The following is a 20082-nucleotide window of genomic DNA, read 5'->3' as shown; positions in this document are numbered from 1 at the left end:
GCAGCCACCGCCCCGCCCCGCCGCCGCGGCGCATGCGCGGGAAGGGAGGGGCGCGGTGGGGTGAGGCGGGGAGCGGAGCTACGCATGCGCGGCGGGGAGGGGTGGGGGAGGGAGGGAGCGGCGGCCCCGCCCCCACACTGCGCATGCGCGCTGCCCTCCCGGCCATAGAGACGGGGCTCGGCGGGCAGAGCGTCGCCCGCCGCCATCTTGGGAAGGGGGCGAGCGGCTGCCATGGCAACGGCGCGGCGAGAAGCGCCGGCTTGTATGCAAATGAGCTTAGTGAGGGCAATTAACGGCCCGGCAAGGCCCTCGTTAATCCTCCGCCCTGTTATAAATGACTGAGTCCCAAATAGGATTACAATCAAAGTTTACAATTTATTAAATGAATAGAGGCAAGCAAACAGCGCTGGGTGCGCCGGCAGTCTCTGCTCCCCCAGGACGCACACCTGTTACGTAAGGCGGCTGGTTTTTATGCTCCTAGGCTAATACATATTCATTACTACTTCTAGAAGAGGCAGGGTTATTAGAATTGGTTTCCCGAATCCGAAGTCCTCCCAGGTGCACCTGCTTATCAGTCTCTGTTAGTTTCTCGGGGGCCGCTCGGACAGGGAGGCTCATATTCTTCCTCCTTATCTAGTGCTCTCTTGGCCGGCTGTCAGAAGTTACTGCACGTCCGTGCACAGTCAGCAGTTTTTCTCTGAAGAAATCCCTTTGTTCTCTTCTCGCCTAAACCCAGGCCTCAATGTTAACCCTTCACACCCCTTAGTGGCACGAATTGCTGGACTATTCCTTACAATTCCTCCCTTTTTTTTTTTTTAATATCATCAATTCGTGTCTCTTCTTCAACCTTTGTTAGTAGCAGTTGGATTTCATCAGTCAGCTCTCGGGGTGTCCATTTCTTAAGCATCATTATCGACACATCACCTTTTCTCTCCCAAAGTCATCACAAATTGGGTGCTATTTATTATCCGCCGTATCAACAACGTAAAGCAAGGTATCATGCAAGGCATAAACAATAATGTCATTACACCACATAAAAATAAAAATAGCATTCTTTTAACCCATGGTCCACCGGGCAACCATGAAAAGAAATCCCAATCCATACCCTTCCAAGTTTGTACTGGGACGTGGGCTAGCTTCCTAATTTCCTTTGTTATCTGCTTAACCACTTTTCCATTATCATCAATTTGTAAACAACAACTAGAATCGTTCAGTTTTCCACACACTCCCCCTTCTTCTGCTAGTAAATAGTCTAAGACCATTCTACGTTGAAAGATAGCATTCCTCATCTGAGTGGATTGATCATCCAGAAGATCCAAGGTCGTCACTGTTTGATTGGTTACAACTTCGAGGATAGCTTGCGACCTAATTATTCGGTTCAAATTATAAATAGGTTCTCGGGCTCCTGATACCAACTCATTCGGGTTCCAGGTAGCTGGCCCATAATGCTGTATGATTCTTTCAGGAGGCCATTCATCCTTTCCCCATTTTTGGGCACTATCCCCGGATAAGGAAGTATCAATAGATCGTTTTACTCTGTTCAGGTCATCATATAATCTTATTCCTAAATGATTTCCTTGTGTTTGTGACAATAAAAAGAACAAGGGTCTTATGTACCCCACATAGCATATTCCCGACCAGTTTCCGGGTAGCCTCTTGTAAGCATGTTTGCCACACACCCAATAATGTCCCTTTAGGGCCCACGTCCCGTTTGGAAAATGACCATCCCATCCATCTTTACCCTTTGGGGCGTGATAATACAGAGTGTCCTTGTTACCGAGTGGTCCTGTTACAATGTCTGCCCCGTTTGTACTCGTATATGCACGCTTCCAAGCTCCCACGTTGGGTTTCCACTTACAGTCACAATTCAGTTCTCTTTGGCGACCTGTCATATTATAAGCCTTTTTCGCCGTCCAATCTTGAGAGTGTGGGAAGCGCCTTCAATCATGGGGTTGGGCCCGCTTTCAGAGCTTGTGTTACCATTCAGCCCTTCAGGGTGATCCAGCTCCTGGAAAAACTAATCACAATTTTATTATGGGTTTAAGAGGTTCTCATGTTATTTTTCTCAGGACAAACTGATCTTGGTGTGGGAGAAGTCCGGTCGAGGCACTCTCACTCGGCAGTCAATACCCATAGGGGTTGCCTCCCTCGGTAGACCATACACGCCGCAGTGGAGGGTCCTACCCCGGTCTTGCCTTCTCCCTTTCCTCCCTTCAGCCTTGTCCTCTTTATCCAGTGCCCTTAATTCATGCAGAACCTCATTGCTGGGATATCAGTTCCTCTTTAGTCTCAGTTTCAGTTCCCCAGGAGTGGACTCAACCCTCCAGGCTTCGGTAGTTATTGGTCCTTTTATTCTGGATGCGTGGGTCCAACCCCTTTCTGCTGTTCTCACAGCTGTTTCAGTAGTAAGTAAAACAAGGTACAGTCCCTCCCATCGGGGGTTCAATGATTCTTCTCTCCAGGTTTTTATTAAGACCTTGTCTCCTGGTTGTATTTTATGAATAGCAAATCCTAAAGGTGGTGTCTGAGTCATCATCCCAATTTCTCTTATCTCCTGTAATCTCCTTCCAATGGTAATTATGTATTTCTGGATACTATGATCCTCAACTACATTGTTCCCTAGGGGCATCCCTTGAGAATAAGGCATACCATATAACATTTCATATGATGATAACCAGTCTCACTGTGTGGTTTAGTTCTTATGTTTAAAAGTGCCAATGGTAAGCATTTCGTCCAGGGCAGCTGTGTCTCGATCATTAACTTAGCCAATTGTTGTTTTATTGTTTGATTCACCCTTTCTACTTTCCCTGAGCTTTGTGGGTGCCACGGAGTGTGGTATTCCCACTGAATACCTTTCAAGGGGTACATCCTTCAAATCTTTGTGGCTGGCGTATGTTCGATTATTTCCACACAATTGTGTTCCAACGGTCCTTCTTCTGGAACGGTTCCTAGAAATACTGCTGGATATAACAGGTTAGTCGTTTTCAAGGTTATGTCATCTTGTTCAGTTAGGATTGCCTGATATTTCACCATCCAGCTGGGTGATAACCAGTGCCCCCCCCCACTTTGTTCCAAAACGGTTGTTACCATATGTGGTCCAAAAACTTCAATACGTTTTCCCATTTGAAGGCAAATAATTTTCTACTATCTTTATCAAGAGGTATGCAAAAGAAGGCATCCTTTAAATCTATCACGGTAAACCATTTATATTTCCCTTTCACAGATGTTAACAATGTGTAAGGATTAGCTACTACCGGGTGAATATCCTTTGTTATTTCATTTATTGCTCTAAGATCTTGTACAAATCTATACTCGCCATTCGGCTTCTTTACTGGAAAAATTGGAGTATTGTATTCCGATTTACATTCTTCCAGAATCTGATATTTGAGAAATTTGTCAATAATTTTCACCATTCCCATGCCTAGCTTCTATCTTAAGCGGATATTGTTTGATTCAAACAGGTTTGGCTCCTTCCTTTAATTCCACCTTTACCAGTTGTGCCAGTTTCGACTTCCCTGGTACATCTGTTTCCCGTACTGTTGCTATAACTGCATTTTCTACTTCTCTTGGAATATTAACAAAGGGTTTATCTTTGATCATTAGGATTTGGCCTACTTTGGACTCAGGTACCTTCATTATTAATTCTCCATCCTCAAGGTTATTGTTGCATCTAATTTGGCTAATAGATCCCGTCCAAAGAGTGGCATCGGGCATTCTGGTACATACTAAAATTCATGGGTTAGTTCCTTACCCCCAAAACGCAAATCAAGGGGTTGTAAGAATGACCATTCCTCCTCTTTCCCTGTGGCTCCAATTATTGTAGTTGTCTTAGTTCCTAATCGTCCTTTTAAACTATTTAACACTGAATATGTTGCTCCTATTACATTTACAGCCTAATTAACACAGAGAAAGAAGCTCCCATAACCAACAAAAAATTCAAGCCTCTGTCTTCGTTTCCTAGCTTTATTTCAACTAGTGGACGTGCTAGGGTAGATGCCCCAGGTCCCCATCATTCCTGACTGTTGTAAGTTTGTCCTGCAGCCTAAGACAATTTCTTTCTGATATCAGGGGCTGATTGCCCTGGAAAGAGGCTAGCCAGTTGCCTCTCTCTCTCTTTTTTTTTTTTTTTTTTTTTTTTAAGCCAGGTCCATTTTTTTTTTTCATTGCATTTCAAAGTGGGTCCAGAAATTCAAAAATTCCATAAATTCCATAGGGGTTTCTTTTGGACCTTGTTGGAACAGATTCTCAATTCCCAATAGCCAATTTAACCAGATTTTGGTATTTACATAATTTCCGGGGTGATTAGGGTCTCAGTGAGGGGGTCGGTCAGGGGAATGCAATGGTTGGAAGTTCCCTGAGCGGTCCCATTGGCAATCTGAGCTCACACACGAACTCAGGTTGTTTCAAGAGTTAGCTGCTTTTCTGTTTCCACGACAACTCTCTCGGACCCATCACGGTCCCCCTGCCCCAGAGGGTTCACACCCGCGATTTAGAGATCTCAGCCTCGGGTTGAGACGGAACTATTAACATTCCTACATCCTCCTTCCCTGCTCATTCAGCATCAAACAGCTCTGTTAAATACTACATGCCACACAGCCTTTAACACCTTCAACAATCCTTTTAACGCTTCCTTTATCTTTCTCCAGCCCGTACTTTTCTAATGCCAACACCAAAGGCTCAGTCAGGGGCCAACTTAATTCCAAACCTTTTCCCTCCAAGATGCTGAAACAACATATCACTATACAACATTTCATCCTATTTTCCTTCTCTCCTCAAAAACATTAATTGCAAGACACTGTTATAGTCGATTGATCCATAAAGCGGCCATTTAGTTTATATAGTGGCCACCATTGATTGCAATACTTAGTGGAAGTCCTCTTGCTTTCTGTGCCCCCATTTCTAACAATATCCTTCCAATGTGCCAATATGCACCCAAGGAGGCTTTTTCTTTTTTAGGACGTCTTTTTTTTTTGGATTTTCCCCTTTTCCTTGATTTCCCATTCCCTTTTATTTATTTATATTAGTTACTGTCCCTTGTTTCAATTTCCACACAAACCTTTTTATTGCAGGTTTTTACTATCTTTTCCTAATCTTCTTCCCAAATGTCCCAATTCTCTGGGATTAAACTCTTCTTTCCACATACAAACTTTACTATTTCAGATTATTAATGAGCCCCGTTCCAAGCGTAAATCCGCAGGACTTCGGAAAAACACCTGAAGCACTCGGCCTTCGGTCTTCTAGACAAACAATAACACCTTTTCCACAAAATTTACATTTCAATAAGACCGAATTTCAAGCCAAATGCTAATTTTTCTCATGCACTTTGTTAGTAAGCCTACACAAAACAAGGAATCACTCCTGTGTATCCGTCAAGATGGGGGTTTAAAAAGGTATTGAGGCCTAAATAAATTCGCTCTCCCCCTTCTTACCAAATTCCCAGGGCTCAGGCCCGAACCACCAAAGAAGTGGCTCTCCGTTCTACCACTTTGATAATCGGTCAGCCCCTCTCCCCCGATACTTGGGAAACTGACCGAACACCACCGCGAATATACCCAAACTTTTAAACTGTTACTTAGATAATGCTCCCACCTTCCTCCTTGACACAGTCAAAACACTTAAGAACAAAACAGGATTACAAGATGCACCGCCGGGGGTGGATTGTTAGGATACAGAGGTGGTAGGTTATCCAATGACTCCCATTCATCATCTTTTTCTTTTTCCTTTTTTTTTTATTTTTTATTTTTTTGTTCTCTTCTTCTTCAAACTTCTCGTCTGCTTTTAGTGTAAATACTGAGGCTGGAAAAGGACGTGAGATCCTGATCCATAATCCTGCATAATCACTTTCCTCCTGGCTAAAAGGTTCCTTTGAATTAACATGTATATTTAAGGCCTGGCAAACCCAGTCTTCAAAGGATCCGAAAACGGGCCAAAAGACATGTGGTCTTAAAGGCTCCTTTGGCCACTCTGTCATACAATACTGAACCATTTTTAATTTACTTTTTCCCTTTTCTGGGGCCCCTATCGTTCCAATTTCTAATCATTATCCCTAATGGACTTTCTGGTGGTATGTCTGGTAATTTGCTCCCTTTTCTCTGGTCCCGGGTCTTCAATTTTGTCTGACCCATCTAGGAATTTTACTGTGGCAATTCCTACAGCCCTTGGTTGCCTTAGTGAGAGTGTCTCGCAGGGGGTTTAGGACCTATCACCCACCCACGAATCCTATAGGAATCGCTTCGGTCCTTCACCGGCCAAGTCCCTCGCGGGAGATTGGAACCGCGGTTAGAAGACCTCCACAATCGCTTCGGAACTACGTTCCGTCTCAGTCACACTCTCACACACACAGGCAACCGAATCCCACCCAACCGAACGGTATACGCCTTAAATACTTACGCCTCCGTCGTCTTCGTTCGGATCTTCGCGCGCAGAATTACGGGCAAAATATAGTGCTGCAGCCGGCAAAGGGAGCTCATAAAAAAATCTAAATCTTTGCTTGCCCTTATTCAGGTTCAAGATGGCATTAGCCCCGACCTGACTCGAACAGGAGCCACCAAATGGTGGGGGCGCCCCTCCTAGATCAAGTCAGAATTCAGGAACCAAGACCATCCCGGACGAGCCCCCAATTGTTATAAATGACTGAGTCCCAAATAGGATTACAATCAAAGTTTACAATTTATTAAATGAATAGAGGCAAGCAAACAGCGCTGGGTGCGCCGGGAGTCTCTGCTCCACCGGGACGCACACCTGTTACGTAAGGCGGCTGGTTTTTATGCTCCTAGGCTAATACATATTCATTACTACTTCTAGAAGAGGCAGGGTTATTATAATTGGTTTCCCGAATCCGAAGTCCTCCCAGGTGCGCCTGCTTATCAGTCTCTGTTAGTTTCTCGGGGGCCGCTCGGACAGGGAGGCTCGTATTCTTCCTCCTTATCTAGTGCTCTCTTGGCCGGCTGTCAGAAGTTACTGCAGGTCCGTGCACAGTCAGCAGTTTTTCTCTGAAGAAATCCCTTTGTTCTCTTCTCGCCTAAACCCAGGCCTCAATGTTAACCCTTCACACCCCTTAGTGGCACGAATTGCTGGACTATTCCTTACAGCCCCCCCCACGCCCAGATCATGAAAGTTTATGCAAATCACCACAGGTGCGGGACGCTTTTACCTATGAAAACGTACATTTCTTTAAATACGTACAAACGTTGCCCCGCCCGGCACTGCGCAGCACCCCCAGCCGAACGCAGACGTTGACGTTAAGTAAATTTATGTTAACACACACAAATGAGCGCGGCGGCGCTTCTCTGCATGCGCGAACAGAGAGCGGAGGGGGGAGACAGGGAGGGACAGGCGCTGCCACTCACGCATGCTCCGCCCCGCTCCAGCCTTTATCCCTCCCCCCACGTGGTGCCGCGCGCCTCGTGCCCGCCACGCGCCCAATATAACGCAATATAACCCAATATAACCCAATATAACCCAATATAACCCAATATAACGCCAAAATATAACGCGCCCAATCGCCGCCCTTCCCCTCCCCCCCCCGCTCCCTGCCAGCCAATGGGAAGCCGCGGGCGAGGCGCGAAGCCGGGGGGGCGGAGCCTGGCGGCCGTTGGCGAGGCAGCCCCGGGCAGAACCCCCTCAAAAGCGGCGGCGGCGGCGACAGGGTCGGAGCTCGGCGCTGTTCTCTCCCCCTCAGCGACCAGGCCTGTTACCAGCCTCCCCCGGTTCTCTCCGCTATCGCTCCCCGGTGGCCGCGGCCATGCTGAGCGACTCGCAGGGCCCTGCCGAGCCGCCCGGCTCCCCCCCGGGCCCCCCACCGTCCCCCTCAGAGGCCGGTGCCGCTGCCGCTCCCCCCCCGGCCGTTACCTCAGAGCCTGCAGCTGTGCCCCGTGCCAAGCCCGTGCTGGGTGAGGGGTGGGGACAGGCCGTGCTCACCGGGGGTGTTAGGAGGGGGGTGCAGGGGGCTTGGGGTGATGAGCCCTCACCCTGCCACACTCCTCTGGTGGGGTGGGGGTAGCTGGGGGGTACTGGGGTTCACTGGGGGGGCTAGGGGGGTACTGGGGGAAACTGGGAGAGGCCTTGGGGGGTAACTGGGAGGGGCTGGGGGGTACTGGGGGGGTTGGGAGAGATTGGGGGGGTAACTGGGGGGTGCTGGAAGCTACTGGGAGAGGCTGGGGGGGATAGTTGTGAGAAACACTCCGAAAACAAACAAACAAACAAACAAAAACCTGCTGCTCAACAGCAGCTGGGAGAGCGAGGAGCGAGAAACCTCCCCGCAGACACCAAAGTCAGCACAGACGGAGGGGGTGGAGGCGCTCCAGGCGCCGGAGCCGAAGCCCCCTGCGGCCTGTGGAGAGGCCCCTGGTGGAGCAGGCTGCCCCCCCCGTCCCCCCCTTCTCGATACTTGGGAAACTGACCAAACACCACAGCAAATATACCAAAACCTCTAGACTGTTACTTAGATAGTGCCTACACCCTCTTTCCCTGCTCCTTCAACTTTCCCAACTCATTCAAAAAACAGCTCTGTCAAACATTACATACCACACCTTTAACACCTTCCATAACCCTTTTTAACGCTTCTTGTCTTTCTCCAGCCTGTACTTTCACCAAAGTCTCAGTCATTAGCCAACTTAATTCCATACCTTCCTTCTTCCACTCCGGATATTCCTACCTGAAGTGGCCAGCCTGCCCACACTTAAAACATCCCATCAAAGCCTGTCCCTGCTAAGATTCAGGCCACAACACGGGTAGCTTTCCTTGCCTGCCATTCCTTCATCTCTCTTCCTCTCTTTTCCATCCTGGCCCTGACTCCCCCTGAAGATTTTCTTCCTCTTTCTCCAACCCTCTGCCTGACTACCTGCTACGCTGTCAGTACCATTAGTTTCACCCTCTGCTTTCCTTCTCATCTCCCCTCTTGACACACACGTTCAGGGCCTCCCGCAGGAGGGCCCCCCAGTGACTGGTCACTACATCCCCCCCACCTTCTGGAGCATTTTCTGTGCATCTTGCCAGGCTTCAATCACAAAATGAGCTTTCAAGAGCCCTTGGGATACCGGGTCCTCAGGATTCATCCCCAAGTACTTTCTCATTCTGACCCCAAGTCTCTCGTATGATTTCTGTGTTGCACACTATTATTCTTCCAGCCAGGATCGGCAAGTGGGTATTTCTGCCCTGCCGGTATTACCCCTGGTCCTGGAGGATGAGTTCTTTCCCATTTTTGTATAGCAGCTCTCCTCCTGATCATTCCCATTTCTTTCCCTGTAAACAACATATTTATATACGTAATTCCCCCTCCCCAAGAGTATAAGTTAGGTCCTAGGAAACTCCTAACCTCTCTGCTGGTAAGTGATTCAAAGATCATAAATCCAATTTCTTTAAGTGATTTATTCTTTATTGACGGCGCCGGATGCACGGGGGATCTTTCCGCCTATCGTGCCTCCCGAAGTGAAAAGCCGTCCCAAATTTATACATCACAGTGATTAATATTTTATTAACGCCTATACATATTCATTATCTAACCCCGCCTACTCTCGCTTCTCATGCTAATCAGTTTTTTGTGTCCTGCGCCTGTGCAGATCCTCTCAGTGGTCTTGGGCAGGGGTCGTCGAGCTGTGGTCGGTGGTCTCAGAGAGGAAGGCCATAAGTCTTCCTCACAGTGTACTTTTCACCCTTGGTCAGGATTCTGCTGAATTAGCTTTCTTCCTAACCGCAAGGACTGTTTTTTTCTTCGAATCTTCTGCTCATTATTTTCTTATCTTGGATTCCAATGTCTTGTTCGAGATATATTGCCCGTATGTCCTATTTTGAGATACATTGTCCGTACATCTGCTTCCTGCCCTACACCTAATGTTCTGTTCTCCTTTAATAGTTTCATTCTTAACCCTTTCGTATCTGGAATCGCCTCAGCTTCCCTAATCAATCCCCCCTTTTCTTTTCCCCATGCAAATTCTTTTGCATTGCATGCCCTTATCATTAGCAGTATCGCAGTGACATACATACAAATATTCCTACTACCAATAACATAACCAGATCAGTAAAAACTTGTTCTAACTATTGAAAGTTGGGTAACCATGAGGTTAACTTTTGTTTCTATATTTCCTCTATGTCAGTAGAGACCTTTCCGAATACAAAAATTCTTCTTCCCAGCCTCTACGATATGTATCCCTCAATACCTTGCCATGTACTTTCGTCAGGGAAGCTAATATTGCCATTCGTTGTAACAATTTCCAATTCCAAACAAGTATTACAAAAGACAATATTAAACTTTTACCAACTAACATCAATAGAACAATAATTGGGTGACACAATGTGTTCAAAATCCCAGTTGCAGTTGGCGACCATCCAAAGAGTTTGTCCCACCAGCTATGATCTGTGTCTTGTTTTACTCTTTGCAAAACTCTGTTTATTTCTTTTGTATCATGGTGGACAGTGATTAAAGTCTTCTCTCCATCTTCCTGAATGCCTTTTAAAATTTTGATCAGGTCTTGGTGTTTAAGTAATTGCTTCACTAGTGTGAGGTTCATCCCAATAGGTGTGGGTAATAACTTGTGATACATTGTGTTGTTGGACTTGATCAACTGGTGGGATACCACTGGTGCTGAATATAAAAAATCACACCCGATGATTCTAACAAAGTTACAAATACAAAAGTTAGAATGATTTTTGCTAGGTAGAGTTATGTTTTCCTTATCTACTTCTACAAAAGCACAAGCAGTTCTTAAACACACACAGCCTTGACCAATATATACAAGCACAGTCTTTTGACTAGTATTTGGATGAATTTCAAAGTGGCAAACACCTTGCTCAGTGTCAAGACAGACATCCTGAGCATCAATTGTGTTGCTCTCACAAATAAATCCTTGTTGTTCCCGGGTAACACATGATTCCAGATTCACAGACTGCCATTTCCCATTCTTCATCCGGGCCCAGGTTCTATGCTCCGAAGGATAGAGCACTGTTTCCTCATGATTTAACCCTAGTGCAACAATGGGGTGGATAACATAAACTGTAGCATTACGTATAGTAAGCACAAAGGCAGTAGCCATGTTAATAATGGGATCATAGGTAAAATTTACCAGAGTCCACCAAGATTGGAACTTCTTTTCAAAATCATTGGCATTGTCCCAAACAATCTTTCAGACTTCAGCCGGAAAAATGCCTTCACTTCCTTCCCTAATGATCAAGGCAGCCGTTGCCTGCATCCATAACTGTACCTGTATACAACTAAGAGCTAAAGATACATTATCTTGCGCCATACTAAGTGCATCTATTATTAGTCTGTGGTCCTGGTCTTCAGCCTTTTCCCATATTGGTAACACCTTTGAAACTTGCCATTGGCTAGATCCCAATGCCAGTAAGGATGATTGCTCTTATCCTCTGTGGTTACGGCTTCAGACCAAGGCCACCCACCATTCTCTATCATCATAGAAGCACCTTCCAATTCTTGAATCACAATTACAACTATAAGCCACAGAAATAAAACAATTCTGTTAACTAAATTTCTGCTAACTACATTACTAAATACTCCTGACCATAGTGTCTTCATTTCGCTTGACTGAACTTTAGTTTCAGTTCACCGTCACCCAGCGTTACTTTCCAGGGGGCTTTTGGAGCTTTCTTCACTCTCGAATAATGGATCCAGGCCGTTTGCTCCTTAATCTTGATGGCGGTATGTGTTGTCAGCAGCACCTGGTATGGTCCCGTCCACTTTTCTTCCAAAGGGCGACCTGCAAATGCTTTTACATACACATAATCCCCAGGTTTAAAGGGGTGGATTGGTTGGTCCAGCCCTCTAGCCCTGGTTCCTGAGACAACTTTAGATATTTGATCCAACTGTTTTTGGAGTCCTATTAAATAATTATACAAGTATCCCAACCCCAGTTGCGTCAGGTCCTCCCCGCTGAACAAAAACTGATAGGGTCTTCCGTATAATATTTCAAAAGGGCTTAGATTTTCCTTTGTCCGTGGTTTTACTCTAATTCTAAGTAAAGCCAAAGGGAGAGACTGAGGCCATGATAAATTAGTCTCTTGTCCTATTTTGGCTATTTGTTGTTTGATTAGATGATTCATCTTTTCCACTTGTCCGCTTGCCTGTGGTCTGTAAGGGGTATGGAGTTGCCAGTCTACCCCTAAGACCTTACTTACTTCTTGAACTATTTGCGCACAAAAATGAGAGCCTCTATCCGAGGACATTGCTGCCGGAATTCCGAAACGCGGTATTATCTCATTCAGTAAAACCTTAACCACTTCTCTTGCCTTGTTGGTTCGACAGGGAAAAGCCTCCGGCCACCCGGAAAAAGTATCTGTCAAAACCAACAAGTATCGATACCCCCCTTTTCTTGGCAGTTCTGAAAAATCTATCTGCCATTGTTGTCCTGGATAGTTTCCTTTACTGATTATTCCGAACTTTACCCTATTTTCTGTATTAGGGTTATGATGCAAACAAATACTGCATTGCTGGGTTACTTGTTTTACCGTAGTATACAGATTTCTTCCCACCAAGACTCGACTCAGATTTTTATATAAGGTGTCTGCTCCCCAGTGAGTCTTATTATGTTCTGCCATGACCGTAGGCCATATTAAATTAGAGGGTAGTACAACCCTATTATCTTTCAGGTATACCCATCCATCACTCCTTGCTTTTCCTCCCAGGTCCCCAATTAACTTTTGATCTTCCTGTGTGTACCTAGGTTCCTGTCCTTCACCTAAAGTTTGTATTTTACCGTCTGGTATTAAAGTGAGCGCTTCTGCCTCAGCCAATCCGGCCACCCTTTTTGCTTCTTGGTCAGCCAATCGGTTCCCTACCTCGAAGTCAGCGGTTCCTTTTTGGTGTCCCCGGCAATGTATAACAGCCACCTTCTCTGGGTGCTTTACCGCTTCCAACAACTTCAAAATCTCCTCAGCATATTTTATTTGTTTTCCTTGGGCCGTTAATAATCCTCGTTCCTTCCAGATAGCCCCATGTGCATGCACCACACCAAATGCATACTTAGAGTCTGTCCAGATATTTACTTTCTTTCCTGCTGCTAGTTCCAATGCCCGCATAAGGGCAATTATTTCTGCTTTCTGAGCAGACGTCCCAGGGGGTAATGGTTTCTACTCAATTACCTGTTGAGTGGTCGTCACCGTATACCCTGCTTTGCGTTGTCCTTGTTTCACAAAGCTGCTTCCATCAGTATACCATGATTCGTCCGCGTCTTCCAAGGGCTCCTCCTTGAGATCTGGTCGGCTAGAATACACAGTTTCCATAGTTTCGATGCAATCGTGGACCACTGGCTCGTCAGGAGCGTTACTAAGGAAAGAAGCTGGGTTCACAATGTTAGTAACCACAATTTCTACGTCATCTTGCTCCATCAGTATTGCTTGGTATTTTAAAAATCTTTGAGGGGATAACCAGTGTGCCCCTTTCTGCTCCAAGACTGCCGAGACAGTGTGTGATACCAGCACGGTTATCTTCTGTCCCACAGTGAACTTCCGAGCCTCCTGTATATTCATGATGACAGCGGCCACCGCTCGAAGGCAACCCGGCCAACCTTTACTTACTTCATCCAGTTGTTTAGAGAAGTAGGCCACAGCTCTCCTGTAGGGGCCCAGCTTCTGTGCCAGCACCCCCAGAGCCATCCCTTGTCTCTCATAGGAGTACAACCAAAAGGGTTTAGACAAGTCCGGTAGACCCAAAGCTGGTGCTCGCATTAACTCCAATTTAAGCTTCTTAAAGGCAGCCCGTGCTTCCCCCGTCCAGACCAATTTTGATTGGTTATTCTTGATGAGGTCATATAGGGGTTTTACAATTAGTCCATAATTATTAATCCATAGACGGCACCAACCTGTCATCCCTAGAAAAGTTCGTAATTCCTTAATGGTCTGTGGTTCTGGGGTACGGCAGATAGTTTCTTTCCGTTCTGTTCCTAACTCCCTTTGTCCCCCTGAAATCTCAAACCCCAAGTAAGTTACACGTGACTGAATCAGCTGAGCCTTCTGTTGAGAGACTCGATACCCATTCAAACCCAGAAAATTAAGGAGACTTATCGTCCATTGCATGCAGCTGCTCCTATTCTCAGTGGCTATCAAAAGGTCATCAACGTATTGCAGCAGAACTCCTTCGGTGTTTGGGGCCTCCCAAACCTCAAGCTCTTTTGCTAGTTGATTCCCAAAAATCGTGGGGCTGTTTTTGAATCCCTGCGGCAATACGGTCCAGGTCAATTGAGCCTTTCGTCCTGAGTCTGGATTTTCCCATTCAAAAGCAAAAAGCTTCTGACTTTCTGGGGCTAAAGTCAGGCAGAAGAAGGCATCTTTTAAATCCAGTACGGTAAACCAAACTAAATTATCTTTTAATTTAGTCAGTAATGTGTACGGGTTGGCTACCACAGGGTGTATATCTTCAGTGATCTTATTTATAGCTCTTAAATCCTGCACTAATCTATAGTTCTTCCCATCTGGCTTCTTAATTGGTAGTATAGGAGTATTATATTCAGATTCACACTCAACCAGCAGTCCATGTTTTAAAAACTTATCCACTATCCCCTTAATTCCTTTCCTGTCTTCTAATCTTAGGGGATATTGCTTAATCTTAACTGGCCTTTCCCCTGGCTTTAATCTCACCACTATCGGGGCTGCATTTTTGGCTCGCCCAGGGATGTCAGTAGCCCAGACTCCTGGGTAAACTTGGTCTAAAATCTCCGAAGGTACTTTACCGATGGGGTCTGCTTGTATCAGCGTTAAGCTTAGCGCGGTTATCAGCTTTTCTTCTCTCACCTTTAACCCCACCTTCCCTTTTTCAAAGACAATTTCCGCTTCTAATTGTTCTAGTAAATCTCGCCCCAGCAAAGACTTCGGGGATCCTGGTAAATATAAAAACCTATGTATTCCCATCTGTTTCCCTAACTTATATTTTAAAGGCCTTAGGAAAAAGGCTTTCTCGTGCTGGCCTGTAGCTCCTATCACCGTCACAAAATCCTCATCCTCTGGTATCAATTTCTGGTTTAACACAGAATAAGTCGCTCCTGTGTCAATTAAAAACTCCACTTCCTGTCCTGATTTCCCTAGCTTAATTTTAACCAGCGGATCTGCTAGGGTAGAATCCCCCGGTCCACTTCATTGGTCGGGAGATACACTAGCTACCATCAACCTGTTCTTCTCCCATTGTTTCGGACATTCCCTTTTCCAATGACCCACTTCCCTACAATATGCACACTGATTCGGTCTCAGGGGAGGCTTTACTGACCTTCCCCTTATCCCATTCCCTCTTCCTTTTCCCCGAAAAGGTTCTTCTTGCCTCTGTAAGGCCGCAACAGTTGCCGCAGCAATAGCCCTACCCAGCCTTTGTTTCTCATTCCCTTCTCGATTCCTAAATACCCTCCATGCCTCTTCCACCAGCCTTTCTAAATCTCTCACTTCCCTGTGCAAGGGCTTACCATACACCACATTTCCCTGGTGCACTTCCGAGCACTACCCCGTGCAAGGATTACCGCACACCAAATTTCCCGAGACTCTTCCTTTCTCTCCCCTATCTCACGCTTCGTCCGTCTCTGCCTGCGCCCCTCGCGGAGCTGCGGCACCGCGGATCAGGACCCCACACTCGCTCCGTACAAAAGTACGTCTCAATCACGCATCACACATCACACAGAGTCTCACCCGACCCCCAAAGCAATACTTAATATTTCTTACCTTGGTCTGTGCACAGAGTTACCGGATCAATTCTTAAAACCCTGAGTGTCTACCTTCTTCCTTTTCCCCACTCCTTCACGGATCCTGCCTCTTTAATCAGCCTCGGGCCCTCTGGCAGCTCTCCGCAGAGCCGCCATCGCTGCACAGGACCCTGAGATCAGCGGGGCATGCCTTCCTGCTGCTGCGGCGGTGGGGCTCCCCGGTAGGTGACTGGATCCCGGACGAGCCCCCAAATTGTGAGAAACACTCCGTAGCCAATAACTCAGGCTCAGGCGAGGATCTCAGCGAAGCAGGAATTTATTCGCGATTGCAATGGCGGGCGCCCCACAAGCAGGAGAGCGCACCCATAGTTCCAAAACCCAGTTTATGTACTTTTTGATGACAGGACCCTCCCCTGTTTCCCCATTGACTGGGTAATCCAGGATCACAATCTATCTGATGCTTCACAGACAATGCCTGGCCTTCAGTTGCTGGCCTGTTAAATTTCAAGCTTCTTTTGACTTTTTTACTGTTTGAAGTGGTAATGTTTCATCACTTATCTGATTTGACTTGACACCGTGATTTTCACCTAATTGCTCTAAGGAGTCCGGCTGTCTGCATTTTACAAGGTTTTCTGTTAAGCTTTCTTATCACTGTAAGCATATTTCAATACCACATTCCTTCCTTCTGTACCATGTAACACTGCAAAAACAACATTTCCATTCCCACATAGTGGGGGTAACTGGGAGAAACTGGGAGAGGCTGGGGGAAAACTGGGGGTAGCTGGGAGGTATTGGAGGTAACTGAGAGGGGCTGGGTGTTACTGGGAAAGGCTAGGGGGTAACTGAGGGGGTACTGGGGGTTACTGTGGTTAACTGGGAGCTACTGGGATTAACTGGGAGGAGCTAGGAGAGGCTGGGGGTCACTGGGGGGGTTAACTGGGAGTTACTGGGGGAGTTGCTGGGAGGTCACTGGGGCTTACTGGGAGGGACTGGGGGGGCACCTGCCCGTCCTGGGGACTCCCCCTGCCACTTAAAGGGGTCGGGGGGGCACTAAGAGGAATCCCAAAACTGACGTTTTTCACCCCAAATTCTCTCCCCCCCCCCAGCCACCCAGGTGCTGGGCACTGTGAAGTGGTTCAACGTGCGCTGTGGCTATGGCTTCATCAAGAGGTGGGGGGGGGAAATTGGGGGGGGGGGCGCAAATTATGGAGGGGGGGGGGAACAAATTGCCTTAATTAATCCCCCTACATTAACTCCGCCCCCCCAGGAATGACACCAAGGAGGACGTCTTCGTACACCAGGTACCCCAAACCCCCCTGAAACACCCCCCCCCCCAAATTTTTTGGGGTGCCCCCCAGGACCTCCCTGCGGACCCCCCCTGGAATTTTGGGGCCCCTCCCCAAATTTTTGGGGCCCCCCCCCTCCCCGCAGACGGCGATCAAGCGCAACAACCCCCGCAAGTTCCTGCGCAGTGTGGGCGACGGGGAGACCGTCGAGTTCGACATCGTGCAGGGCGTGAAGGTAGGTGGGCGGGGCCCCCTGTCGCTCGAACCACGCCCCCTTTCGCTCGAACCACGCCCCCTTTCGCTCAAGCCACGCCCCCTTTCGCTCAGCATCGTGCTGTATGGAGGGCTGGGGCCCCCTTTGGCCCGGGCCACGCCCCCTCTCGCCTAGGCCACGCCCCTCCGAATCGCCACGCCCACGTTGCACAGGCCACGCCCCCTCTTTTTGCCACGCCCTCTTTTAGGAAAGCCACGCCCCTCGGGCCATTGCCCTGCATATAGGGCTGGGGACACCACCTGCACAGGCCACGCCCACTCCTGCACAGGCCACGCCCACTCCTGCACAGGCCACGCCCCCTTCACCCTGGGACACGCCCCTTTTTACGTAGGCCACGCCCCCTCCCTTTAGGCCACGCCCCCTCCTTCCACCCAGCCCCCTCCAGTCCCTGCCCCTTCCCATTAGCCCCGCCCACCCCCGACCCCGCCCCCTGCTAAGCCCCGCCCCTCCCTTTAGGCCACGCCCCCTTTCCAGCCCCACTTACCCTCATGTAACCACCCCGGCTCCCGCCCCACTCCCCCTCCAGGCCCCGCCCCCCACCCGTTAGCCCCGCCCACCCCCTGGCCCCGCCCCCTCCCCAAGCCCCGCCCCCTCACGCGTCTCCCCCTCCCCTGCAGGGCCCCGAAGCCGCCAACGTGACGGGCCCGGGGGGGGTCCCGGTGAAGGGCAGCCGCTACGCCCCCGACCGCCGCCGCTTCCGCCACTTCTACCCCCGCCCACCGCGGCAGGGCCCCGCCCCCCCCGCCGCAGGCGCGGCCCCCCCGAGTGCTCCTGCCACCGCTGCCCCCCCTGCTGTCAAGGGTGGGCCGGGGGGCGGGGGGGGCGCCCGGCTGCCACCGCCCCACCGCCGCCGCTGGCTCCCCCCTCTTCTTCCACCGCCGGGGGGGGGGCACTGGCAGCAGGGCGGGGCCACCGAGGTGGGCACCGGGGGGGGGCGTTTGGGGGGGCGTTTGGGGGGGGAACAAGTGGGTTTGGGGGGGCGTTTGGGGGGGGAACAAGTGGGTTTGGGGGGGAATGGGGGCATTTGGGGGGGGATCCGGGGGGGGGGGAAATGGGGGCATTTGGGGGGGGCTCAGGGGGGGTAGTGAGGGGATTTGGGGGGGTCTTGGGGGTATTTGGGGGGTTGTGGGGGGATTTGGGGGGGGTCTGGGGGAGGGGTTAGGGGACACGCGGGGACAATTTGGGGGTCCCGGGGGGGTTTTGGGGCCCCTCCTGACCCCCCCCTTTTTTCTTTTCCCCTCCCCTTCCAGGCCCCTGAGGGGGAGGAGGAAAGGGGGGAGGCCCCGCCCCCCAGCGGGCAGGCCCCGCCCACCGTGGCCCCCCCTGAGCGCACCCGGGGGCAGCGGGGGTTCCGACCCCGCTTCCGCAGGTAGGGGCGGGGCCTAACGGGAGGGGCGGGGCTTAACGGGAGAGGGGGCGGGGCCTAAAGGCGGAGGGGGCGGGGCCTAGCGGGGAGGGGTCTCGGGGTGGGACTTAGGGTGTGGGCGGGGCCTTAAAAGGGAAAGGGGGGGCTTGGAGAGGGGGAGGGGCCTAGGGATGGGTGGGGGCGTGGCCAGAAAGGGGGCGTGGCCTGAGGGTGGTGTCCCAAAGGGGGGCGGGGCTTGAGAGGGGAGGGGCCTCAGGGGGGAAGGGGCGGGGGGTGGGGGCTGAGGAGGGGAGGGGGGATCAGAGGAGGGAGGGGGCGGGGCCTGGAGGGGGCGTGTCCCCTCCCGGCCCCGCCCCCGACGCCTGGCCCCGCCCCCAGGCCATTCGGTGCCCAGCCCCAGGCCGGGGCCGAGGGGGCGGGGCCGGGGGCGGGGCCGGGGGCGGGGCTTGAGCCACGTGGGCAGCGGCCCCGCTCCCTCGTGCTCCTCCGCCGCCAGCCCGGATCGGCCCAGGTGAGGGGGGGGGGATTTGGGGGGGCTTTGGGGGTCCTGGGGGGGGGTGGGGTCCTTTATGGGGCCCCCGGGGTTTGGGGTGACCCCGTGGGGTGGGGGCGGGGCCGGCTTGGGGTCCCCAGGGGGTCCCTAAGGTGGGAGGGGGGCCCTTAGGGTTGCCCCCAGCCCTATTTTGGGGTCCCCGGGCTGTGGGGGTGCCCCCATGGGATTGTCCTGACCCCGCTTTGGGGTCCCTGATTTGTGGGGTGACCCCGTGGGGGGGGGACGGGGCTGGTTCGGGGTCCTCGGGGGTCCTCAGGGGGGTCTTTAAGGGGTGGGGGGGGCTTAGGGCTGCCCCCGGCCCTATTTTGGGGTCCCCAAATCCCCCCCGTGGGGGCCTTGGGGTGTAGGGGGAGACCCCATGGGATTGCCCCCCCCCCTTTTTGGGGTGCCGGGGGGCGGTCCCATGGGACTCCCCCCATTTTGGGGTCCCCTCACCCTCTCCCCCCCTCCCCCCCCCCGCCCTCAAGGAGCCGCCGCTGCCCCCCCCCAGCTCGGCCGCCGCGGGGGGGGACGCCCCGGCCAGCGCCCCCCCCCCCCCGAGCCCAAGGGCACCGAGGCGCCGCTGACCCCCCCGGGACCCCCCCTGCCGGAGGTGAGACCCCAAAACGGGGCGTGCCCCCCCCACACTGGGTGTGTGACCCCCCCCAGTTGTCCTCTTGGGACCCCAAATCCCCCCCTTGTGTGTCCCCTCCCCCCCCAAATTCTCCCCCTTTGCCCCCCCCCGGGGTGCCGCCCCCCCCCTTTTTGGGGTACCCCCCCCCAAATCCTCCTCCCCTTTTTGGACCCCCCCCCAAATACTCCCCCCTTCCCCCCCCCCCCCCCCAAATCCTTCTCCCACTTTTGCCCCCTCCTCCCTTTTGGGGCTGGCCCCCCCCCAAAAAATCCCCTTCCCCCCCCCCCCCAATCCCCTACTTTGTGCCTGCCCCCCCCCCCAAAAAACTTCCCTTTTGGGTGTCCCCCCCCTCAAATTC

The 20082-nt window shown here is 50.9% G+C and overlaps 1 protein-coding gene and 2 long non-coding RNA genes across 3 annotated transcripts; 2 read left to right on the top strand and 1 right to left on the bottom strand.

Annotated features, from left to right (window-relative positions):
• The first annotated feature begins 124 nt into the window (after positions 1–124).
• LOC310890363 (uncharacterized protein) lies at positions 125–19724 on the top strand. The gene is made up of 8 exons (XM_083852711.1): positions 125–7892; positions 16739–16802; positions 16900–16933; positions 17064–17153; positions 17810–18109; positions 18443–18561; positions 18937–19069; positions 19579–19724. Exons 1-8 carry the CDS (start codon positions 7745–7747, stop codon positions 19675–19677), a joined length of 987 nt encoding a protein of 328 aa, XP_083708837.1. The 5' UTR covers positions 125–7744; the 3' UTR covers positions 19678–19724.
• Positions 7996–12286, top strand: LOC310890366. Its single transcript, XR_014577221.1, has 2 exons — positions 7996–8092; positions 8144–12286. It is a non-coding gene; the product is annotated as an uncharacterized lncRNA (long non-coding RNA).
• On the bottom strand, positions 12635–16725 carry LOC310890365. The gene is made up of 2 exons (XR_014577220.1): positions 15652–16725; positions 12635–13276 (listed from the first exon to the last, which is right to left on the bottom strand). It is a non-coding gene; the product is annotated as an uncharacterized lncRNA (long non-coding RNA).
• Positions 19725–20082: the final 358 nt, after the last annotated feature.

Source organism: Anser anser (genome assembly GCF_964211835.1).
Source record: "Anser anser genome assembly, contig: HAP1_SCAFFOLD_371, whole genome shotgun sequence".
Lineage (NCBI taxonomy): Eukaryota > Metazoa > Chordata > Aves > Anseriformes > Anatidae > Anser > Anser anser.
The sequence above is the reverse complement of the archived record's forward strand: the minus strand, read 5'-3'. Positions and strand labels throughout refer to the sequence as shown.

Excerpts from the sequence above, each read along its gene's own strand:
- LOC310890363 (XM_083852711.1), top strand. The coding sequence starts at position 7,745 with ATGCTGAGCGACTCGCAGGGCCCTGCCGAGCCGCCCGGCTCCCCCCCG. Across the intron at positions 16,803-16,899 it reads GGCTATGGCTTCATCAAGAG|GAATGACACCAAGGAGGACG; the intron begins GTGGGGGGGGGA and ends CCGCCCCCCCAG. Across the intron at positions 17,154-17,809 it reads ACATCGTGCAGGGCGTGAAG|GGCCCCGAAGCCGCCAACGT; the intron begins GTAGGTGGGCGG and ends CCTCCCCTGCAG.